This window comes from Thunnus maccoyii, chromosome 7 (genome assembly GCF_910596095.1).
Source record: "Thunnus maccoyii chromosome 7, fThuMac1.1, whole genome shotgun sequence".
Classification (NCBI taxonomy): domain Eukaryota; kingdom Metazoa; phylum Chordata; class Actinopteri; order Scombriformes; family Scombridae; genus Thunnus; species Thunnus maccoyii.
Genome location: NC_056539.1, coordinates 27,467,629 through 27,492,131, shown reverse-complemented (window position 1 = coordinate 27,492,131; position 24,503 = coordinate 27,467,629). Strand labels below are relative to the sequence as shown.

The window sequence follows — 24,503 nt, the reverse complement described above, 5'->3', positions numbered from 1 at the left end:
TTATATATACAGCAGATATTGTTCAGTATTGTTCAGTACAGTAAGATTAAGCTGTAAGAATATCTATTGAATAGTTTCTTAACAAAGAGTGTTAAATCTCCATAATCTACACTAGCAAATTGTTTATAAAAAAATATAGCTTATGTTCTCAATATGTGTCTTTTTACTGTCTTTCCCAAGTTAACATATTTACTGTAGGTCACAACACCATCGTTTCACTGTGTTCTTTAAAAAGTATTCTGAACTGATGTGTACAGTTGACAGAACAAAACAAATTTACTTCATCTCCAATCAAACTGAATTAACCTTGATAAAATAAGTCAGTTTATATACAGTATTTGGCTATTTTCTACATTATCTTGGCCTCACAGGAACCTGGCTGCAGTATTTGAAGGCTGAAAATGAGTTTAATAGCTTTTCTAAACCAGGGGTAGAAAAAGGCATAGATCAGAGGATTTAAACTGGAGTTACAATAAAATAGCCAAAGTTGAGCGGATGAACCATCATCTGTGGTGTCCTGTCCTGCTAGAAAAGGACAGTAGTACGGACATAAACAAAGTATGAACACAAGTAAGACAATGCCAAGAGTTCTAGCAGCCCTCATCTCAGATTTCTTTGCAACTACAGTCAGAGTTCTTGATTTGTCTGCTACAATTTGAGACCGCATGACACGTGCCTGTGACACAGCCACCACAAACACTCTCATATAGAGAACTATGATAACAGTAACAGGGCTGAAAAAGGTCAGAATAAAGTCTACTGCCCCTGAAATGTAGCTTATGATAAGTGTACATTCTTGGGGGCAGGGATTTAACATATCTGTTTGTAACAAGTGATCTTTTAGTATTATGAAGTTGTAGATAACAGAACAGATCCAACACAAAGACACACAGATTTTAGCTCTTCTTGGCGTTATCATGGAAGAATAGTGCAGAGGGGCACAAATGGCCACGTAACGATCCACTGATATGAGCACCATGCTTCCAACAGAGGAGGAGGTGAGGATAAAGCTCAACAAGAACCAGAGAGCACATGTAATTTCCTCCAGAAACCAGCAGGACTGCAGGGTAGCGATTGCAGCTGGCATCACTGCAAGGCCCACAAGCAAGTCAGACACAGCCAGGGAGAGGAGGAGGACATTGGTGGAGGTGTGGAGCTGCCTGGAGTGAGAGATTATGATTATGCCGATTAGTGATAGTATCCCCACATGCCTCACATTCAGCCCATGACACAATGAAAATGAGGTTAGATCACAGCGAATATTGTGAGACTGCAGAATATTTTACAACAATAAAAAAAAAAAAAAATCTTAACATGCAAAGTTAATCTTAACATGCAAAGTTAATCTTAACGCTTTCTGCTGGGCAGATATGGAGATTATCATGACTACTGCTATTGTGACACCTTTATACAGATAAGCTCATTAAGAATGACATTTTCATTTACCAGTTAAAGCACTAAGACCTTAAGCTTGTTTTAGTTTTCTTAAAAACACATTCAAAAAGCTTGTATGCAAGGTGGACAAATAGCCAAAGTTGGTCTTATAGCATAGAATTTAAAAAAAGCATAATTTTATGAAAACTGATTTTGAGCTCTTTCCACTAAAAGTTAATCTGCCCCAACACCTTTACATGCTATTACACATGACCAGTTAATATAATTCAAGAAAAAGAGCTGTGCCTGAAGTGACAGATGGAGATTACAACCAACAGGTTGAGCGTCATGGTAAGCAGAGCAATGCAGTACAGTAGTGTTTTGATGAGCATGGCTTTGGGAGAAACAGGTGTTGATGTGCAGGAGGTGTTGAGGGGAAGGGTGCAGAGCTCTGCTTGTTCCAGTGTCTCTACCATCGTCAGAGGAAGTGACTACAGATCTGAACAGATCCCCCCCCCCCCCCCCCAACTCCTCCTTCTCACCAACTTTCACTCTCTTCCCCATTTCATTGCTCACTCCCTTTTTCCAACCAAGCTAGTATAAGCATAAGCTAGTATAGGTGCCTATAGGAGCGCTTAGTTTAGCTGGTCAAAACTCTGCTGACACTCTTGACTCCACTGGACTGTTTTTCTGTGGCCCCTTCCCTCGAAGGAGGCTATGCAAGGGAGCTGTGTTTTTGCATGGGCGGAAATGAATTGTTACTGGTGCTGCTCAGTCTCTCACAGCTGCTGTCTTTTCTGGACCTGTAGCCAACCCATGACTGCTGACAACGTGGCACAGAAACCTCATCTCCTTTCTGAAGAGACAACAGTTTTGGGGCTGTGGCTTGAGGCCGTGCTGTTTAAGTTGCTGGAAAGCATGCTCCAAATGCTGTAGGTGAATGTCAAAAGAAGGGGAACAGATCATCACTTCATCCAAATATATTAATAAGTATTCATTTACCTTGTCACCCACACACCTTTGCATCAGGTGCTGGAAGGTCGCAGGGGTGTTACACAGGTCAAAGGGCGTCAAAGGAGGTGCTGATGGCCTTCCTTGGGCATCCCACCGAAACCCACAGGGTTCATAGGAGGAGATGGATGGCGTTCTCCGGGGGCACTGAAATGCCTAAATAGTTGTAGCCAAGGCTGCAATTGATTGAGGGGTGCTTGACGCCATTCAAGCCAGCTGCATCTTTATCTCCTATACTAGAGCCTTCTCCGTTGCTGACATCTGCGTTGCAATGTTGTGTTGTAATTCAGTCCATAAGTTGTATCTGAGCTGTTGGAGCTGTGGCTGGGGCCCACTGTTGGTGTAGATGTTGCTGGATGGGTGGGCTGTTGGGACTTCAATAGCCTCTTCATTAATCCAAATGACCCCTACCTCCCCATGCCTCAGTAACTCCTTTTCAAGGGCCTATGCATAGACCTGCACAAACATTGTCCCCGGTGTCTGTCACATCTGTTGCTGGTCTGGGCCTGGTTGTAGGGCTAAGGTGAACTGGTCTCTTAGTGTTACACCAGATCTGACTTAGCCATGTCCACAGACACCCATTGATTATGAGACTCCTCAAACCTGAGTATTAATGGCTCCACCCCTTCCCTGCTTCTTGTTTACAACTAAAAAACTGACTTCTTATACAAGCAATGGACTGAGGTGGCTGATATTAATTGGCAAGAAAATCTAATATCTTACTGCCTAAATCCTTATTAATGGCTTGGAGCAGCAAAACTTCCCTTTTAGTGTCCCCATCTAGCGCATTTAACACACCCATTTGCCATTTTCAGAATCTGGTTATGCCATTTGGTCTGACTAATGCCCCTGCAGTTTTCCAGGCTTTAGTAAATGACGTCCTCCGTGACATGATCAACCAGTTTGTCTTTGTATACCTTGATGATATCTTGATCTTTTCCCAGATCCAGTCGGAACACAAGCAGCATGTGCGCCAAGTCCTACAGCACTTCCTGGAGAACAAGCTGTATGTAAAAGCAGAAAAGTGTGAGTTCCATGTACCTTCTGTGTCATTTCTTGGCTATATCATTGCACAGGGGCAGGTGCTCTGATGGATCCAGCTAAGGTGACAGCTGTTACAGAATGGCCAAAACCCACTAACCTGAAACAGTTGCAATGCTTCCCGAGTTTTGCCAACTTCTACAGGAGGTTCATTAAAGATTACAGTCGGATAGCTGCTCCACTAACTGCCCTCAACTCCACTTCCACTACTTTCATGTGGTCTCCCAAGGCTGAAGTGGCCTTTAAAGACCTTAAGAGCCGCTTCACCTCAGCACCAATCCTCATCCAACCAGATCCTGTTCGCCAGTTTGTTGTGGAGGTGGATGCCTTCGACACCAGGGTAGGTGCAGTACTATCCCAGCGATCATCAATTGATAACTTCATCTATGTGCCTTTTTCTCCTGCAAGCTGTCACCTGCTGAAAGAAATTATGATATCGGTAACCAGGATCTTCTTGCTGTCAAACTGGCTCTAGAGGAGTGGCATCACTGGTTGGACCATACTGACCAGCCCTTCATTGTTTGGACAGATCACAAAAATCTCTCATATATCCAATCTGCCAAACAGTTTAAATCTCAACAGACAAGATGAGCTTTGTTTTTTGGTTGTTTTAATTTCTCTCTCACCAGGTTCCATCCAGGTTCTCATAACGCCAAACCTGATGTCCTATCATGATAGTTTACTGTTGAGGAGTCAACTGCTAACCCTGAACCTATCCTGCTACCCACTTGCTTCGTTGCCTCTATCACCTGGGAAATAGAGTCATTGGTAAAGCAGGCCCAGCATCAACAACCAATTCAAGGTAACAGTTCCATTAATCTTTTGTTTGTCCAGGACTCTATTCGTTCCCAGGGGCTGCAGTGGGCCCACTCTTCTCGCCTGACCTGTCATCCAGACAAATGAGACGAAAAAGGTCATAATACAAGACCTTCAACCATATGTTCTGTGGATTATCCAGAGTGACGGATAATCCATTTCCATTGCTTGAAAAGAGATGTTGCTGTTGAAAATTTTATATGTAATCTTTCAACGCTTTGACTACCACAATGGCTAGATACACTTGAGTTAAGTTAGATTTAGGTGAACTGACCCTTGAGCCAAGCAGTTTTAGTTGTCTAAACTAAATTCAACCCCCTTTAAACCAGAGGGTGACAGGAAATGCTATTCTAGCCAAATGCTAAGTGACAGATCAGTGGCCTCCCTATGTTTTTATTGCAGCAACATTTTGTGTTTCAAATTTGTAATTTCATTAAAAAAAAACAAAAAAAACAAGATATTAATTGCAAAGTGAGGTGGTTACGGATTGTCATATATTTTGTCCTGGCAAAAAAACTACAAATATGTAATTCTCCATGTTGGACATGGAACAATTTAAGAATATTACTACAGTGTCTACAGTTTTAGTTTGTGCCAATAAAAAACTAAATAATTTAGAGCTACAATTAATGATTATTTTTATAATTGATTAATTTTTAAAATAATCTCTTCAATTAAATTCTGACATTTGAGAAGCTGGAAAGGGGAATTGTTGTCAATGTTAATCAACAAATCGATTAATCAACTACCGTTTCAGCACTAAATAGAATTAAGCTATTAATTTATATTAATTTATCAAGCAATATTTATTAAAACCATGCAGCATGCAGTACCGGAAATTGTGGAATAAAGAAAATCTGTGAAAACATTAAAATGCCCTTCTGTATAAACATCATTGTTGACAATGTTTGTTTGTTTTTTAAGATTCAATGTGTGTGTGTATGTTTGTGTTGTGTTGAACTGGTAACTGAAGGAATTATGGTATGTCAACTTTCACTCTATAATTTTTAGAATTCTGCAAGGTGCAGACCAGTGTGAGTTTCAACATCAAAAGTCCACCAAAAGGAATTTTTTATTATTATGAATTTTTATGGATATCATCTTTTGCCATACAGTTTGATTTTTAGGCAGACTATCAAACAGACATGACCATGAACACTTAACATCTGTCACTAATTTCCCTTTTCTAATAGGAAACCTACAGCAGCTGCTGTTTGGTAAAAATGAAGCTTGTGTGAAACACTGTAAATTCTTCTTAGTCTTCCTGTTGTTTTAAAATTAACTTTATCATTTCTGGTTGAGTAATAAAAGGCCAGATTATGTGAAAATGATTATACAGAGTCTATCGTATGTAAAGAGCACTCTGAAACCAAAATAACTAAATGGAATTAAGCCATCATTTATTTTTGTTGTTTCCATCTTCTTTCTATGACATGTCCAAATGTTTTCTGTGAAAAAAGGTCCATAAGGAACTCTCAACAGTCTGGACAAACTTCACTTCATTAGTTGTGAGTGTATCATGGTCCTGCTACTAAAATTTTCTCAACCAACATAAGGTCTTTGTGTTCACAATTCAAATGTATTCCTTTACTGTAAAAGCAATTAAGTCCCTAAAACACTACAATTATGAGCATGTCACAAAAATACAGTATTCATTATTCTAAAATATCAATTTGGTCTTTTATATCACAACACCAATTTCACAACAATGTATTTTAGCATTACATTTTTGGTTAAGTATGTTTGTTCAAGTCTGTGGAAAAAGATGTCACTCAGATTTAGATACTTATCAGTTTTATTCTTTTCTACAACACATCAACACATTTAGCAAACTGGAAAAGACATAATTTAATTGCATATTTAAAACAGCAGTGTCATATTTTTTAAGTCATTTTTGTGTGCCATACTTTCAAGAATTACAGGCTCCTGTATAACACATGCACAACTTCCACTATGTTGGTAACATAGGCCTCAATTACACAGGTCATGACATTACATTTGGCCATCCAGTAGACCTTAGCCAAATCATGTGTTTTTCTTTTTTCTTTGTGAAATTTAGGCGACTACAGAACTTCATTCATTATATATACAGCAGTTATTGTTCTGTTTTTAAAGTACAGTAAAATTAAACTGTAAGAATACCTATTGAATAGTTTCTAAACATAGGGTGTTAAAACTCCATCATCTACACTGGCAAAGTGTTTAAAAAAAAAAAAAAAAAGTTTATGTTCTCAATATGTGTCTTTTTGCCATCTTTCCCAAGTTAATATATTTACTGGATGTCACAACACTGTGGTTTCACTGTGTTCTTTAAAACGTATTCTGAGCTGATGTGTACAGTTGACAAAACAAAACAAATTTAACTCACCTTCAATTACAATAAATTCATTTTAATAAAATGAGCCAGTTTATATACAGTATTTGGTTATTTTCTACATTATCTTGGCCTCACGGGAACCTGGCTGCAGTATTTGAAGGCTGACAATGAGTTTAATGGCTTTTCTAAACCAGAGGTAGAAAAAGGCATAGATCAGAGGATTTAAAGTGGAGTTACAATAAAAAAGCCAAACTTCAGGTGATGAACCATTATCTGTGTGGTCCTGTCCTGCTAGAGAAGGACAGTAGTATGGACAGAGACAAAGTATAAACACAAGTAGGACAATGCCAAGAGTTCTAGCAGCCCTCATCTCAGATTTCTTTGCAACTACAGTCAGAGTTCTTGATTTGACAGCTACAATTTGAGATCGCATGACACGTGCCTGTGACACAGCCACCACAAACACTCTCATATAGAGAACTATGATAATAGTAACAGGACAAAAAAAGGTCAGAATAAAGTCTACTGCCCCTGCTATGTAGTTTATGATAAGTGTACATCCTTGTGGGCAGGGATTTAACATATCTCTTTGGGACAAGTGATCTTTTAGTATTATGAAGTTGTAGATAACAGAACAGATCCAACACAAAGACACACAGATTTTAGCTCTTCTTGGTGTTATCATGGAAGAATAGTGCAGAGGGGCACAAATGGCCACATAACGATCCACTGATATGAGCACCATGCTTCCAACAGAGGAGGATGTAAGGATAGAGCTAGACAAGATCCAGAGAGCACATGTGATTTTATCCAGGATCCAGCAGGACTGCAGCGTGGCGATTGCAGTTGGCATCAGTGCAAGGCCCACAAACAAGTCAGACACAGCCAGGGAGAGGAGGAGGACATTGGTGGAGGTGTGGAGCTGCCTGGAGTGAGAGATTATGATTATGCTGATTAGTGGTAGTATCCTCATGTTCATCATATTCCGTTCATGACACAATGAAAATTAAGTTAGATCACAGCAAATATTGTGAGAATACAGAATATAACCTACAGATTATTTTACTTTAATAGACACAACAATATGAAAACCAAACTCTACATGCAAAATAAATCTCCATGCTTTCTTATTATCATGACTACTGTTATTGTGACACCTTTATACAGAGAAGTCCATTAAGACAGACATTTTCATTTACAAGTTAAAGTATGAAGATCTTTAGCCTGTGTTAGCATTTTAAAAACATTCAAAAAGCTTGTATGCAGGGTGGACCAATAGCCAAAGTTGGTCTTATAACATTGAATCTTAAAAAGCATAATTTTATGGAAACTGATATTGAGCTCTTTCCACTAAAAGTCAAACTGCCCCAACACCTCTACATGCTATTAGACATAACCAGCCTTAATAATTCAATAAAAGCATCTGTACCTGAAGTGACAGATGGAGATTAAAACCAACAGGTTGAGCGTCACAGTGAGCAGAGCGATGCAGTACAGCAGTGTTTTGATGAGCATGGCTTTGGGAGAAACAGGCATTGACATGCAGGAGGTGTTGAGGGGAAGGGTGCAGAGCTCTGCTTGTTCCAGTGTCACTAGCATCATCAGAGGAAGTGACTATAGATTTGACCTGATGAGGTCTAGCAGCCCTCTGATTCACTTCTTCATGACATCAGTTATTTAACTCTCATCTTCTTCATTTCCATCGTACTTCCTTTTACCCTCCCCTTTTTCCTCTCCATACACTCCCATCTGTCCCCATCTACCACCACCCCAACTCCTCCTACTCACAAACTTTCACAAGCTCACAGCTCACAAGCTCTCTTCCCCATTTCATTGCTCACTCACTTTTTCAACCAGTATTGCTCCCCACCTCTCACACCGTGTTTTCCCTGTTGGCCCTAGATTGGCTGTGTGGAGGTGAACTAAGAAGTTATGGTCAGCGAACACAGTAAAAGTGGCCTCCCACAGATAGCCCTTGACCTTTTCAGTGACTGCCCAGTTAAGTTTGAATGAGCTAAAGTTTTGGTCATTCTTCTCAGTAGGTAGTAGACTGCGGTTTGTGCAGGCCATTACCCTCTCTTTACCATCCTGAACCTGGTAGAGCACTGCCCCTAAACCCTACATACTGGCATCTACATACACCTTGTAAGTAAGGTCGTAATTATCATAAGCCAGTATAGGTGCCTGTAAGAAGGCTTGCTTTAGCTGGTCCAAACTCTGCTGACACTCTTGACTCCAATGGACTGGATTTCTGTGGTAGTAAACAGCAAAACCTCAGAAATAGCGTACCTGTTTCACTGCTGCCGGTAGTCTGTGTGTGTGACAACATTCCAGCCACCTGCACTTTAATCTCCTCTACTCGAGCCTTCCCCATTGCTGACATCTGAGTTGGGATGTTGTGTTGTAATTCAGTCCATAAGTTGCTGGATGGGTGGGCTGTTGGGACTGCAACAGCCTCTTCATTAGTGCAAATGACCCCTACCTCCCCATGCCTCAGTAACTCCTTTTCAAGAGCCTTTGCCCACTCCTTTTCGAGGGCCTATACATAGACCTGCACAAACATTGTCCCCGGTGTCTGTCACATCTGTTGCTGGTCTGGGCCTGGTTGTAGGGCTAAGGTGAACTGGTCTCTTAAAGGGACACTGGATCTGACTCAGCCATGTCTGCAGACACCCATTGATTATGAGACTCCTGAAACCACTCCTTCCCTGCTTCTTGTTTACAACTAAAAAACTGACTTCTTATATAAGCAATGGACTGAGGTGGCTGATATTAACTGGCAAGGAAATCTAATATCTTACTGCCTGAATCCCTATTAACTGCTCGGAGCAGCAAAACTTCCCTTGTAGCATCCCCATCTAGCACATTTAACACAAAATCTACTTTTTGGACTGTCCCCACACCCTGTGCAAACAAGATTCTATCCGAGCCTGCCACTCACTGAACCTCATATCATTCTTCCTGTTAAATATACTGTAGGTTACAAAGGACCTCCAATAAACGAGAAGAGAAAGGCATTCATATGCATACTCCTCCGTATGACCTCTGTGACATGATCAACCGGTTTGTCTTTGTATACCTTGATGATATCTTGATCTTTTCCTTGACCCAGTTGGAACACAAGCAGCATGTGCGTCAGGTCCTACAGCACCTCCTGGAGAACAAGCCGTATGTAAAAGCAGAAAGGTTCCATGTATCTTCTGTGTCATTTCTTGGCTATATCATTGAACAGGGGCAGGTGCTGATGGATCCAGCTAAGGTGACAGCTGTTACAGAATGGCCAAAACCCACTAACCTGAAACAGTTGCAATGCTTCCCGAGCTTTGCCAACTTCTACAGGAGATTCATTAAAGATTACGGTCGCATAGCTGCTCCGTTAACTGCCCTCAACTCCACTTCCACTATTTTCATGTGGTCTCCTGAGGCTGAAGCAACCTTTAAAGATCTTAAGAGCTGCTTCGCCTCAGCACCAATCCTCATCCAACCAGATCCTGTTCGCCAGTTTGTTGTGGAGGTGGATGCCTTCGACACCAGGGTAGGTGCAGTACTATCCCAGCAATCATCAATTGATAACTTCATCTATGTGCCTTTTTCTCCTGCAAGCTGTCACCTGCTGAAAGAAATTATGACATCAGTAACCGGGATCTTCTTGCTGTCAAACTGGATCTAGAGGAGTGGCATCACTGGTTGGACCGTACTGTCTAGCCCTTCATTGTTTGGACAGATCAGAAAAATCTCTCATATATCCAATCTGCCAAACAGTTTAAATCTCGACAAAGAAGATGAGCTTTGTTTTTTGGTCCTTTTAATTTCTCTTTCACCAGGTTCCATCCAGGTTCTCATAATGCCAAACCTGATGTCCTGTCATGGTAGTTTACTGTTGAGGAGTCAACTGCTAACCCTGAACCTATCCTGCTACCCACTTGCTTCGTTGCCTCTATCACCTGGGAAATAGAGTCATTGGTAAAGCAAGCCCAGCGTCAACAACCAGATCAAGGTAACGGTTCCATTAATCTTTTGTTTGTCCAGGACTGTATTCGTTCCCAGGGGCTGCAGTGGGCCCACTCTTCTTGCCTGACCTGTCATCCAGACAAATGAGACGAAAAAGGCCATAATACCAGACCTTCAACCATATGTTCTGTGGATTATCCAGAGTAACAGATAATCCATTTCCATTGCTTGAGAAGAGATGTTACTGTTGAAAATTTTATATGTAATCTTTCAGCGCTTTGACTACCACAATGGCTAGATACACTTGAGTTAAGTTAGATTTAGGTGAACTGACCCTTGAGCCAAACAGTTTTAGTTGCCTAGACTAAATTCAACCCCCTTTAAACCAGAGGTTGACAGAAAATGCTATTCTAGCCAAATGCTAAGTAACAGATCAGCAGCCTCCCTATGTTTTTATTGCAGCAACATTTTGTGTTTCAAATTTGTAATTTCATAAAAAAAACAAGATATTAATTGCAAAGTGAGGTGGTTACGGGTTGTCATATATTTTGTCCTGGCAAAAAAACTACAAAATATGTAATTCTCCACGTTGGAAATGGAACAACTTAAGAATATTACTACAGTGTCTACAGTTTTAGTTTGTGCCAATAAAAAAACTAAATCATTTAATAATTATTTTTATAATTGATTAATTTTTTTAATCATCTTTTCAATTAAATTATTAATCGATTAATCGTCAAATTGATGAAATGTCAAAAAATATTGAGAAATGTCCATCACGGTTTTCCAGGGCCCAAGGTGACGTCCTCAAATTGCTTGTCTTGTCTGACCCACAGTCCAACACTAGAGGACATTTAATGTACAATGATATAAAACAGAGAAAAGCAGCACATTCTGACATTTGAGAAGCTGGAAAAGGGAAATATTGTAAATATTAATCAACTAATCGATTAATCGACTTACGTTTCAGCATCAAATAGAATTCAGCTATTAATCTATCAAGCAATATTTTTTTAAAACCATGCAACATGCAGATCTTTTTTTAACAGTCCCCGAAATTGCAGAATAAAGAAAATCTGTGAAAACATTAAATTACTGCTCTGTACAAACATCATTGTTGACAATGTTTTTTGCTTTTTTGTTTTTTTTTAAAGATTCAGTGTGTGTATATCTGTTTGTGTCGTATTGAACTGGTTACTGACTTTCACTTCATAATTTTGAGAATTCTGCAAGGTGCAGACCAGTGTGAGTTTCAATATCAAAAGTCCATCAAAATGAATTTTTATGGATATCATCTTTTGCCATACAGTTTGATACGAAGACTGACCGTCTATTACTGATTTCCCTTTACTAATAGGAAACCTGCACTACAACCTACAGCAGCCGCTGTTTGGTAACAATGAAGCTTGTGTGAAACACTGTAAATTCTTCTTAGTCTTCCTGTTGTTTTAAAATTAAATGTATCATTTCTGATTGAGTAATAAAAGGCCAGATTATGTGAAAATGATTATACAGAGACATACACATCTTCTTACTGTGACATGTCCAAATGTTTCCTGTGAAAAAAGGTCCACAAGGAACTCTCAACAGTCTGGAAACTTCACTTCACTAGTTGTAGGTGTATCATGCTCCTGCTACTTAAATTTCCTCAACCAACATAAGGTCTTTGTGTTCAAAATTCAAATATATCCCTTTACTGTAAAAGCAATTAAATTCCTAAAACACTATGAGCATGTCACAAAAATACAGTATTCTTTTGTTTTGTTTTGTCTTCTTTATCTAGTTTTCCTGACACAAAAATATCAATTTGACCTTTTATATCACAAAACCAGTTTCACAACAATTTATTTTAGCATTATATGTTGGGTTAAGTTTGTTTGTATGAGTCTGTGGAAAAAGATGTGACTCAGATTTAGATATTATCAGTTTTATTCTTTTCTACATAATCACATTTCATCACACATCATCACATTTAGAAAATTGGAAAAGACATAACATAATTGCATATTAAAGACAGCAGTGTCATATTTTTCAAGTCATTTTTGTATGCCATACTTATACAGGTGCCTGTATAACACATGCACAACTTACAGTATATTGATAACACAAGCCTCAATTACACAAATAATGACATTCATTATATTTGGCCATTCAGTAGACTTTAGCCAAATCATGCATTTTTCTTTTTTCTTTGCGATATTTAGGCAACTACAGAACCTCATTCATGATATATACAGCAGATATAGTTCTATTTTTAAACAGTAAGATTAAACTGTAAGAATAACTATTCAGTAGTTTCTAAACAGGCTGTTAAAACTCCATCATCTACACTGGTAAATTATTTGTTTTTAAATATATTTTATATTCTCAATATACCTCTTTTTGCTATCTTTCCCAAGTTAATATATTTACTGGATGTCACAGCACTGTGCTTTCACTGTGTTCTTTAAAAAATACTCTGAGCTGATGTGTACAGTTGACAAAACAAAACAAATTTACTTCACCTTCAATTACAATCAATTCATTTTAATAAAATGAGCCAGTTTATATACAGTATATGGCTATTTTCTACATTATCTTGGCCTCACAGGAACCTGGCTGCAGTATTTGAAGGCTGACAATGAGTTTAATGGCTTTTCTAAACCAGGGGTAGAAAAAGGCATAGATCAGAGGATTTAAAGTGGAGTTACAAAAAAAAAGCCAAACTTGAGGTGATGAACCATCAACTGTGTTGTCCTGTCCTGCTAGAGAAGGAGAGTAGTATGGACAGAGACAAAGTATAAACACAAGTAGGACAATGCCAAGAGTTCTAGCAGCCCTCATCTCAGATTTCCTTGCAACTACAATCAGAGTTCTTGATTTGTCAGCTACAATTTGAGATCGCATGACACGTGCCTGTGACACAGCCACCACAAACACTCTCATATAGAGAACTATGACGACAGTAACAGGGCAGAAAAAGGTCAGAATAAAGTCTACTGCCCCTGATATGTAGCTTATGATAAGTATACATTCTTGGGGGCAGGGATTTAACATATCTGTTTGGGACAAGTGATCTTTTAGTATTGTGAAGTTGTAGATAACAGAACAGATCCAACACAAAGACACACAGATTTTAGCTCTTCTTTGCGTTATCATGGAAGAATAGTGCAGAGGGGCACAAATGGCCACATAACGATCCACTGATATGAGCACCATGCTTCCAATAGAAGAGGATGTAAGGATAGAGCTAAACAAGATCCAGAGAGCACATGTGATTTTATCCAGGATCCAGCAGGACTGCAGCGTGGCGATTGCAGTTGGCATCAGTGCAAGGCCCACAAACAAGTCAGACACAGCCAGGGAGAGGAGGAGGACATTGGTGGAGGTGTGGAGCTGCCTGGAGTGAGAGATTATGATTATGCTGATTAGTGGTAGTATCCTCATGTTCATCATATTCCGTTCATGACACAATGAAAATTAAGTTAGATCACAGCAAATATTGTGAGAATACAGAATATAACCTACAGATTATTTTACTTTTATAGACACAACAATATGAAAACCAAACTCTACATGCAAAATAAATCTCCATGTTTTCTGTTAAGTGGAAACGGAGATTATCATGACTACTGTTATTTTGACACCTTTATACAGAGAAGCCCATTAAGAAAGACATTTTCATTTAAAAGTTAAAGTATGAAGATCTTTAGCCTGTGTTAGCATTTTAAAAACATTCAAAAAGCATGCATGCAGGGTGGACCAATAGCCAAAGTTGGTTATAGCACTGTTTGTTATAACATTGAATTTTAAAAAGCATAATTTTATGGAAACTGATGTTGAGCTCTTTCCACTAAAAGTCAAACTGCCCCAACACCTCTACATGCTATTACACATTACCAGTCTTAATAATTCAATAAAAGCATCTGTACCTGAAGTGACAGATGGAGATTAAAACCAACAGGTTGAGCGTCACGGTGAGCAGAGCGATGCAGTACAGCAGTGTTTTGATGAGCATGGCTTTGGGAGAAACAGGCATTGACATGCAGGAGGTGTTGCGGGGAAGGGTGCAGAGCTCTGCTTGTTCCAGTGTCACTAGCATCATCAGAGGCAGTGACTATAGATTTGACCTGATGAGGTCTAGCAGCCCTCTGATTCACTTCTTCATGACATCAGTTATTTAACTCTCATCTTCTTCATTTCCATCATACTTCCTTTTACCCTCCCCTTTTTCCTCTCCATACACTCCCATTTGTCCCCATCTACCATCTGCTAATACCCACTTGTCAGGTCCAATGTGGACTACCACAGAGACTCTTTCAGACATGTCAGGGACTCCTCTCTGCTACCTATATGCCCCTGATCCTAAAGTATAGAATTACAAACCCCACATAAGATACTCTGAGGCCATTAGCTGCTCGTAATGATAAATGGGGGATATCATTTGCATCCTCCATTGACTCATCACCATGGATCTCCTGAAGGAGAGACCGGCCCAAAAGAGGTCACAGGGGATACTGTGTCCAGCTAAAGGAATTCTCTTACCTGTCAAAACAACTTCTACTTCAGGGCATTTCCCAACGAATACCTGCCTCCCAGGAGGTGCTGGTTGGGTTTGTTCATTGGCCACCTGCCCTACAGCAGTCGAAGATCCCGAAAAACTGCCTACCTGGGCTGTTGACTTGGGCAGTTCCTTTGTACATGACCCATCTCTCAACAGTTTTAACAAATTGGCCTTCCTTGGGCATCCTACTGAAACCCACAGGGTTCATAGGAGGAGATGGATGGTGTTCTTCAGGGGCGCTGAGCTGTCACAATAGGTGTAACTGGGGGTGCAATTGATTGATGGGGGCTTGACACCATTCCAGCCAGCTGCACCTTTATCTCCTTTACTAGAAAGTTCCCCGTTGCTGACATCTGAGTTGTGATGTTGTGTTGTAATTCAGTCCATAAGTTGTCTCTGAGCTGTTTGAGCTCTGGCTGGGGGCACACTGTTGGTGTAGAGGTTGCTGGATGGGCCAACTGTTGGGACTGCGACAGCTTCTTCATTAGTGTGAATGACCCCTACGTCCCCATGCCTAAGCAACTCCTTTTCGAGGGCCTATGCACAAGCCTGCACAAACGTCCCTGGTGTCTGTCGGATCTGTCGCTGGTCTGGGCCTGGTTATAGGGCTAAGGCAAACTGGTCTCTTAGTGTGACACCAGGTCTGCAGACACCCATTAATCATGAGACTCCTGAAACCTGAGTATAAATGACCCCACCCTTTCCTCTGCTTTTTGTTTACAACTAAAAAACTGACTCCTTATATAAGCAATGGACTGAGGTGGCTGATATTAATTGGCAAGGACATCAAATATCTTACTGTCTGAATTCCTATTAACTGCTTGGAGCAGCAAAACTTCCCTTTTAGCATCAACCTCTAGCACATTTAACACAAAATCTATATTTTGGACCATTCCTAGACCCTGTGCCGGCAAGTAAGATTCTATCCCAGCCTGCCACTCACTGAACCTCATAGCATCCTTCCTATTAAACATACTGTAGGTAACAAGGAACTTATTACCAATACCAATACTTACCAATAAACCAGGGGAGAAAGGTATTCATATACATACTCTTGTCTTGCCCTTGGGCGTTGCTGTGCTGTGGTAACTGCATCTCTCTCAGTCTGAACTTGAGGATCCGACATGTTGGCCTAGTCAAAATCACATAACTTTGAGGAGGTCCCAATTAGAATTAAGTCCAAACTAGAGTCTACTCAATAAAAATAGCAGTTTATATTGTCAATAGGTGACATGAAAACTCTTTAAAGGGCTAGTACTGTGGAAAACAAGAAAATGAGCTTTGGGATGAATTGGGGTGATGGTGGTGGCCCTCCTGTGCTGTAAAATTACACAATTTTATCTCCTCAGTCTTTTTAAGTTATTTGAAATTTTTAAATTCGCAGTTCAAGAGTTAGCGGTGTTGAGGCGGAACCCATTAGTACGTCACACCAGAAAGTCAAATCAAATATTCTAGGAAGCTTTAGCATGAGCCATCCCTGCCGTAATTTCTGTAGTGGGAGTTTGCAATTAAACAGCCTTACAATTGGAAATTTATATGAAATTCATTTTTGGAGACAATCTTCCCTCTGTTATTGGCAAGTGGTTGTGTGTGTGTTCCACACATTTTATAGCTGACTGTCTGCTTAACGAAACTCAATACTCCGCAGGATTTTCTACTTTTTCATCTTCAATCTTTGGACGAAGTCTTAAACAAGCACACTCATGAATATTGTTTCTTTCTGTTACTCAGCAAAAGGAATATAATAACTGTGTGTAATATCTGCGCTAAAGCTAAGCTAGCGACATCTGGCTATGACTTTTACTTTGTTAGGAAACTTAGACACAATCTTACCGTATTTTGAAATCTAAACTGTGCAATAGCAGGTTCTTCCCCTTCCCATTCAGTATCAGACTGTGGTTCATAGACCGCTACATACTGTCTTACGTCTCCTGCTGCAGCCATTACTCCTGGTAAAGATGAGGTAAGGGAATTTGCATTGTTCATTTGGTAGTATTCCAGTTGGCCAGGGGTGAATGTCGGGCCACACCTCAAGCCAACTGGAGAAGTTGCTCATTAAAAATTTTATGTAAATAGCTTCCGAAACAGTCTGCTGGAGGACAGGGGAATGTGGGCTGTAAGGAAAGATGGATTTAGAGAAATCTAAACAACTTTTGGTAAATAAAATCTCACAGATACGTTTAAAATAGGCTCAGTATTTATAAAAATGAGTCAAAAAAGGCCATTATATCATCTTTAATCGTATGTTCTGTGGATTATCCAGAGTAACAGATAATCCATTTCCATTACTTGGACAGAGATGTTGCTCTTGAAATTTTTAAATGTAATTTTTCAACACTACGAGAACCACAATGGCGAGATACACTTGAGTTAAGTTAGATTTAGGTGAACTGACCCTGAGCCAAGCAGTTTTAGTTGTCTAAACTAAACTCAACCCCATTTAAACCAGAGGGTAACAAGAAATGCTAAACTATGCTAGCCAAATGCTAAGTGACAGCAGCAGCCTCCGTATGTTTTTCTTACAGCATCATTGTGTATCAAATTTGTAGTTTCACAAAAACAATAGGCTATTAGTTACAAAGTGAGGTGGTTACATGTCATCATATGTTTTGTCCTGAAAAAAAAAAACTACAATATATGTAACTCTTCATGTTGGAAATGGAACAACTCAAGAGTATTACTACATTACATCGGTGTGAATGATGGTGGAAAGTGATGGTTTGGATATGCCAAAGTTAACCTAAAAAGACATTAAAAAACCGCGTCAAAAACTAAATAAAACTAAGAATTACTAACAAAAACTTCCATTGATTAATCTGTTGATTTTTCTTATTAATTGATTAATAATTTAATGTCATAAAGTGTCAGAAAACTGTAAAAAATGTACACTTCTACTTGCTTGTTTTGTCTAACCATCAGTCCAAATCCCAAAGATGCTTAATTAATAATCTGAGAAGCTGGAAACAGGAAATGTTGTCAATATTATTCAGCTAATCAATTAATCGACTAACTGTATCAGCACTAAATAGAAGTAAGCTTATATTTCAGCAACATGTAGATAAAATTCAGCTATCTACATACTGATGATAAATATCTGGAGGCCCAGCAACATGTGAAATTATTTGAGGACTAGTCCAGGTGTGTGAAGTCAAAGCTATTTCAACGTGATTTGAGTGTACTGTAAGTCAGCTGCCTGTAACAAGCTCATGTTTGGTCTGTTGTTCATTTCCTTTCTTTGTCCATGACTCTGGATGTGTAAATTTGAAATAAGTGACTGAAAGGCAAAACAGCCTAATACAGTCTTGAAATTCACCCAAAGCAATGAATTGGCCAAGTAACTAACAGGGCTACTCGCTGTTTCCCAAACTATTACATCATGTGTTGATGAGAGAAGACTATCATGTGTTTATGTTAGAAGGTGTGTTTTCTTTACACCTTTGATTGGAGCAATGCCTCTGTGGTTTGAGGCATCATTATTTATCAAGGATGTGTGAACAGGCTGCTATGCAATATAGCTCCTAATTTGACATGTTTTCTTCTCAGTTAAGGGAATATCATACTCTCTGAGGTATTTCGTCAGTTTTTCAGGGAGTTTGTGTTTGTGTCTGGTGCAGTGGTGGACTGCAGTGGTGGACTGTCAGCTAATTACTTGTAAACCTGATGTAATACATTTAGTGTAGCATCTCCTCTCATAATTTCAATGTTTTGACACGGTCCCATCCCTTGCAAATAAATAACCAACCAGTAAACACAAATAATACTTGTGAAACAGGTTATTGTAACCCATTACCTAAAATCTATTTGAGGACCCCCACTAAAAGGCAGTGGTCTTCAAAAAATGGTGAATGGCACATGACTCAAGAAATTTTACATGAGTTGATTTCCAGCATACATTCTAGTTAACCTACATCATAACCTTAAAGGACAGCTTTGTAATTTTTCAAGTCCGTCTTAAAATAATAGTCAGGTGCCCAAATCAACGTTGAAACAGGTTTTTCTTGCTCCTGTTCATACTGACCACTAGAGGATCCATTCATAATGTACTTACAATCTAAGTGATGGGGACCAAAATCCACAAGCCTCTTTCGGTGCAAAATTATTTTAAAGTTTATCTGAAGCTAATATGAAGCTTCAGTCGTCCAAATGAGTCAAATCAAGTAGATATCTTTCAACATTACAGTCTTTTTAGTGCCAAAGTCCCTCTTTGTGTTACTATACTTCCACTGCTGCTCAACAGGGAGGCTGAGGGAATGTGATGCTAAAAAGACTGTAAATTTAGCAGATATCCACTCGATATGACTAACTCAGACTGCTGAAACCTCATATAAGCTTCAGATAAACTTTTAAAGGCATTTTTGCACAAAGTGACTGTGTGGAAACACTGTGGATTTTGGCCTCCATCACTTACATTGAAAGCACATTTGAGGGGGACCTTTTAATAGCCAGTATGAAGAGGAGGAATGATTACAGGAAAACTTCTTACAGTGTTAATATGGGCACCTGTCTGAGAGAGTTGAAAAAATTGTGGATCTATCCTTTAACTAAAGTTACATCTGAAAAGACCAAGGAAGACAGAAAGAAATGGTAACGTTAGCTAGCATTTCAAAACCATGACAAAATGCACATTTTAAAGATATTTTACGTCTTTACGTGCAAATGTGGCTTCAGTTGGAAGTCATTCTCGGACATAGAAATAGTTGTTGCTACCTTGGAAAAACACCCAGAGTATTTAGCGCTTAAGAACACAATAGCGCCATCTACAGTCTGCTGGACTAACGTCCGTCGTTAGAGAGCTAACGTTACTTCAATTAAACATGGATCCGCTGTTTAGCCCGCCGCTTCACAGACAGAGACATCAATTTGTCATCGATTTTGTCAAGAGGAACAAACCTAAGAAGGTAGGTAGCTTAGTTAAAGTCTTTATTCAACACTGTCGTTCGGGAATCAACGTTTTCTTACGACAATCAAGCTAATTATCGTAGCTAACGTTAACTTGCACGTAACGCTAATTAACGGCTAACTCTAAAAACAGAGCTAATGCTAGTTAGCCACAGCAGGCTTATCTATTTAGGGTTTGGGTAACTTTAACGTTTGACTGTTCTGCTCCATCAAGCCCAAAACAGATGTCACTTATTTGACGCTGGTTAAGCTACCTGTCCTGTTTCTGTCCTCAGGTGGTGGACTTGGGCTGCAGCGAGTGCAGACTCCTGAAAAATCTCAAGTTTTGCCGTGAAATTGAACTGCTGGTTGGAGTCGACCTGAACGGTGCCACGATACGAAAAAAGATGTATGTTTTGAAAATGAAAGGCGTAACTGAATGCGTTATCATGAGTTTTTTCAATGAATATATATATGTTGAGATACGTTAGATGTAACTTACTGTTGTACTGTTGTAAGTCACCCAAAATAGTCAAATTGCTGTAAAATGCAATGAACTATTCAACCATTAGTGCATTATATCAGAGAATAGATTTACTCGAAGTCATTCATTCGGACAACATAATTTTGTAGCACAATATTATCATGTTATCACAGTACTGTAAATTGATTAATTATTATATTGAATTAATATCCAGCCCACATTATGAAATCAGATTATCAACAGTTTAAAAAAAAAGTGGCAAAGTCTCAGACCCAAATTAAATATCAATAGTTTAACTTACAGGGACACAGACTTTTTAAAACATGTAAATCAATAACAATTTTTGGGTCCTTCTCCCATCAGAAATGGTGATTCATGTGCTAAACTTCAGAAACTATTTATCCACCTGCTTCCAAACGATCAAAGCACAACTTGATCTTTGATTCCTCAATCATCTTTTGTGTTTTGTTGTTGTGAGACCTGTACTGTGATGGGTGCTTGATAACGTTAAGATTCTGCTTGTATGTCCTTTCAGGCATGGATTAGCTCCGATATCAACTGACTATCTGCAGCCAGGTTACGATCAGCTGTGTATAGAGCTGTACCAGGGCTCAGTCACACAAAAAGACACACGGTTAAGAGGATTTGATCTGGTGACCAGTATAGAGCTGTAAGTTGCTGTTTGGCCCTTCAGGCTCAATGACTCAAGTTTTTGTGCTGTGGCATCTATCAGTATTAATGAGTCTTTTTGTTGTTTCATATTTTATCTATATTTTTTTTTATTCTTTTGTTTCTTACTCTTTCTCTCTATCCCTCTGTGTGTCATTATTTATCAAAATGTTCCCTCCCTGTCTGCAGCATAGAGCACCTCCATCTTGCTGATGTGGAGCTGTTTTCTGAAGTGGTGTTTGGTTACATGACCCCAGCGGCAGTTATCGTCAGCACCCCAAACTCTGAGTTTAACCCCCTTTTCCCAGGACTGGCAGGTTTCAGGCACAGTGACCACAAGTTCGAGTGGACCAGAGCTGAGTTCCAGTCCTGGTATGCTGTTTTTAAGGGTCCATATAGGGCTTTTTAGACAGTGATAGACAGCATAGAGTGGAGGGTGTTAAGTAAGATAGTAGAGACAGGGGGTATTAATAGATAATCCACCCTAAAACACATTAACACTGTTATACACGTATTGGCTAAACACCAGTGACATGATGTCATAAGGATGTTTCCAGCACTGCTGCAATGGAGTTTAATGCTGGATTAAATAACTGGAAAACAGCTAGTTTGGTGTCAGTCCCTCAGAATGACGTGAAACATAAAAAAACTCTCCTGTAGAGCAATCATTTTGCACCGAAGTCAACAGTTCTACAGATCCCCCCTTTCTGAGAATAGGCACCGGTTTCTACACTTGAATCGGCTCCTGTTGACCAAAATATAATGCAGTCATAAGATATAATGCTATGTTCACAAGCTGTTTTGTTAGTTATCTTAAACTTTAACCACATGGCAACCATTTAAACTTTGCAGCCTAAAAAACACACCAACAAAGTAAATAACTCTTAATTACAAAAAGATTCCTGGAAGTCACTAACGTATTATTTTTCAGTCTTCGAGGATGGATGCCTTCTTAGCAAACTGGGCTAATTGAATAATCATTTCATTATTTTTTTCTTATTAACAATAAAGACTGAATTGAATTGTGTTCCTAGGGCTCTGAAAGTGTGCTTGGAGTATGGCTATGAGGTGGAGTTCACTGGTGTTGGACAGGCGCCTCCAGGAGAGCAGGAGAGAGTCGGCTTCTGCTCCCAGATCGGTGTGTTTCACAGGCTCGGAGAGAGAGATGGCTGCAACAGGTTGTTTGGCGATGATGCAGAAGATTTGTTGTCATACACACTGGTGAGTAGATTTCTTTTATCTCATGTGTTTTGAGTCGGACATCGTGCTTCACACAAAACCACATAATCGCTGTGTGACCAATTCATGGGGACTTTGGTTACCCTTTTTCTCTGTCAAAGTTTCATGTTGCCCTCTACTGTCATTATCAAATAAAGGCCAAAATAGTATAAAAATATCTTAAAAACAATGTTTGAGCTTTTGAAATTGACGTGTATGCAAACAGAAATCAGTGACACAGAAATCCGTCTCAACCTTTTTCAGTTGGTTGAGAGTTGAGTTATTTAGTTATACCACTGTGTTTATTATATAACTGATTTGAACTTTATTTTATTCATAAATACAGTGTTAATCAAGTAGTAGTAATACAATATTCAGCCCCAAAACTTGATAACCTGAGGAGACAGTAGTGAGTTTTATCAGAGAAGCAATAAGTACTTTTTGAACTTTGTCGCCCTCTACTGGTGACTGCTAGGAACTGCAGTACAGGTAGACCTTAAGCCCTTTTACAGAGGTCAGAGGGCTGAGTAAACTAGTTTATCAGAGTAGAGATCTAGAAGACTCTAAAAATCAGTCACAGGACAACCCTGGAGATGTATTTGGATCACTTTGCTGTGGGGCAGCAGTCAAATTTTCTGAAACAGTCCATGTATACATTTGTTTTTAAGCTGTATAGCATAAACTACCCCAGCCTGCAAGACAACAACATCCTGCGGAGGGTCCTGGTGAGCGAGGTAGTGTACTGGGCAGAAAAGCTGAAGAGGGGATGGATAGAGGAGAAGACTGGTGAGAGGAATGGTGCTTTTACACTATGCCACACTGAGGAAGGAGGAGAAGAACGTGTCTCAGAGGGACACATGGACATGGAGGAGAAGCAGACAGGTGAACATCCACAACAGCTCATAATATGTTGCTTAAATTTTTGTTTAAAGCTATAGTGGCAGTAAAATTGACCAATAATGTTTGGGGCCGCCTTATATGTGTAAATGCAAGATTATGTTTTTAATCAATATGACTAATTATGTGCCAATATAATGCCTTTTCCTTTTTTGGAAAACAAATCAAACCTCACACCAACAGCATGTGGAGGAGAGATGAAGAGCCCCGTGCAGAAGTGGGGGAGAAGTTTGTCAGAGGATGAAGGAGGAGAGTATAAAGAGGTCTTTTGGACAAACGGCCAAGAACAACAGGAGTTGTGCACATCACCCAGGTGCGTTTCCTAGAGGAACATGAGGAGGTACAGTAAGGCAGTTTGTTGCATGTGGATCATGACCAGGATCCTCGTTTCTGTGAGTGACATCTGCACTTCTGACTAGTTAACATCTTGGCCTCTCTGCCAATACAATACAGAAACACTTTCATAAAGTTATCAAACTAATAAATCTGAAGGTTTTAAGATTAACAGGCGTTGAATATTGCTACAGCTGACCAATCACTGTCCCATCACATGCTGGATTTGATTGCCTTTCATCTGTGCTGGTAGGTGTGTGTCTGTACCCCTGGCTGTGCTGTGGTCCTGCTGTCCCAAAGTCAGTGCGCTGGGTGGAAGTCTCAGTAATCTCAGACATCTACTAATGGATGACCCCGAAGTTAAACTGAGCGAGGACGGCTCTGCTGTGCTTGTATATAATCAAGAACAAGGTATTACTACCATTTTCCACCAGTTGTCTTTTTTTTTTTTTTTTTTTTTTTAAATGTACTAAATGTCAGCATTTATAATGAGAAGGGGAGTCTTTAAGAGGCAGTATTTGTGCTCCTAGACCAGGAGGACGAAGAGGATCACAGTGATTTGGAGGACAGCGGGTATGCAGAGGCCACCCAGTGCTCCCACAGTGCTGTGGACGAGGAAGACTGGGAGGCTGTTGGATCCTGAAGAGAAAGAGGGAGGATACAGCTTTGTTTTCAGGACACGTAGATGACTTGAAATCATGACTGAGCAAGTGGTTTCCCTCGGTCACTGCTGGACAATACAGGTTGTTTTAACAAATGCCAAACTACACTGTGGAAACTCTGGATCTGGGATTTGTTAGATGGCTTTTTTGGAATGCAAAGTTCAGAGAATTACAAATATCTTGATTAAAGCAGGTCAATAAAATATCCATTGGCCTCTAAAATGTGAGTGTACTGACTGAATGCAACTTCCACATGTAAATAGTACAATAAAATTGTAAATGTGAGAAAATGTTCATATTGTGACTGTT

At 39.6% G+C, this 24,503-nt stretch overlaps 4 protein-coding genes across 7 annotated transcripts; 1 reads left to right on the top strand and 3 right to left on the bottom strand.

Annotated features, from left to right (window-relative positions):
• Positions 1–205: 205 nt before the first annotated feature.
• LOC121900571 (trace amine-associated receptor 8a-like) lies at positions 206–1,850 on the bottom strand. The gene is made up of 2 exons (XM_042416998.1): positions 1,681–1,850; positions 206–1,160 (listed from the first exon to the last, which is right to left on the bottom strand). The coding sequence occupies exons 1-2, from the start codon at positions 1,848–1,850 to the stop codon at positions 350–352; spliced, it is 981 nt and encodes a 326-aa protein (XP_042272932.1). The 3' UTR covers positions 206–349.
• A 4,756-nt stretch (positions 1,851–6,606) lies between these two features.
• Positions 6,607–9,617, bottom strand: LOC121900863 (trace amine-associated receptor 13c-like). 2 transcript variants are annotated; one of them, XM_042417437.1, is made up of 2 exons: positions 7,989–8,231; positions 6,607–7,485 (listed from the first exon to the last, which is right to left on the bottom strand). In XM_042417437.1, exons 1-2 carry the CDS (start codon positions 8,159–8,161, stop codon positions 6,675–6,677), a joined length of 984 nt encoding a protein of 327 aa, XP_042273371.1. In that variant the 5' UTR covers positions 8,162–8,231; the 3' UTR covers positions 6,607–6,674. The 2 variants fall into 2 exon arrangements, 1 of the variants encoding a protein (XP_042273371.1); XR_006097120.1 differs by lacking the exon at positions 7,989–8,231 and adding an exon at positions 8,849–9,617 and having other exon boundaries at positions 7,424–7,485.
• A 2,824-nt stretch (positions 9,618–12,441) lies between these two features.
• LOC121899817 (trace amine-associated receptor 13c-like) lies at positions 12,442–19,034 on the bottom strand. 2 transcript variants are annotated; one of them, XM_042415514.1, is made up of 3 exons: positions 15,035–19,034; positions 14,422–14,509; positions 12,442–13,889 (listed from the first exon to the last, which is right to left on the bottom strand). In XM_042415514.1, the coding sequence occupies exons 2-3, from the start codon at positions 14,505–14,507 to the stop codon at positions 13,079–13,081; spliced, it is 897 nt and encodes a 298-aa protein (XP_042271448.1). In that variant the 5' UTR covers positions 14,508–14,509; positions 15,035–19,034; the 3' UTR covers positions 12,442–13,078. The 2 variants fall into 2 exon arrangements, with proteins under 2 accessions (XP_042271448.1, XP_042271447.1); XM_042415513.1 differs by having other exon boundaries at positions 14,422–19,034.
• Positions 19,035–19,770: 736 nt separating this feature from the next.
• On the top strand, positions 19,771–24,488 carry henmt1 (HEN methyltransferase 1). Of its 2 annotated transcripts, none has more exons than XM_042416744.1 (9): positions 19,771–19,951; positions 20,228–20,340; positions 20,951–21,085; positions 21,274–21,456; positions 22,119–22,305; positions 22,971–23,184; positions 23,383–23,512; positions 23,786–23,943; positions 24,068–24,175. In XM_042416744.1, the coding sequence occupies exons 1-9, from the start codon at positions 19,868–19,870 to the stop codon at positions 24,088–24,090; spliced, it is 1,227 nt and encodes a 408-aa protein (XP_042272678.1). In that variant the 5' UTR covers positions 19,771–19,867; the 3' UTR covers positions 24,091–24,175. The 2 variants fall into 2 exon arrangements, with proteins under 2 accessions (XP_042272678.1, XP_042272677.1); XM_042416743.1 differs by having other exon boundaries at positions 19,789–19,951; positions 24,063–24,488.
• The last annotated feature ends 15 nt before the right edge of the window (positions 24,489–24,503 follow it).

Coding starts and splice junctions, on each gene's coding strand:
- LOC121900863 (XM_042417437.1), bottom strand. CDS start 8,161: ATGATGCTAGTGACACTGGAACAAGCAGAGCTCTGCACCCTTCCCCTC. Junction 7,486..7,988: donor ATCTCCATCTGTCACTTCAG/GTACAGATGCTT, acceptor CTCTCACTCCAG/GCAGCTCCACACCTCCACCA.
- LOC121899817 (XM_042415513.1), bottom strand. CDS start 14,594: ATGATGCTAGTGACACTGGAACAAGCAGAGCTCTGCACCCTTCCCCGC. Junction 13,890..14,421: donor ATCTCCATCTGTCACTTCAG/GTACAGATGCTT, acceptor CTCTCACTCCAG/GCAGCTCCACACCTCCACCA.
- LOC121900571 (XM_042416998.1), bottom strand. CDS start 1,850: ATGGTAGAGACACTGGAACAAGCAGAGCTCTGCACCCTTCCCCTCAAC. Junction 1,161..1,680: donor ATCTCCATCTGTCACTTCAG/GCACAGCTCTTT, acceptor CTCTCACTCCAG/GCAGCTCCACACCTCCACCA.
- henmt1 (XM_042416743.1), top strand. CDS start 19,868: ATGGATCCGCTGTTTAGCCCGCCGCTTCACAGACAGAGACATCAATTT. Junction 19,952..20,227: donor AGAGGAACAAACCTAAGAAG/GTAGGTAGCTTA, acceptor TTCTGTCCTCAG/GTGGTGGACTTGGGCTGCAG. Junction 23,185..23,382: donor CATGGAGGAGAAGCAGACAG/GTGAACATCCAC, acceptor TCACACCAACAG/CATGTGGAGGAGAGATGAAG.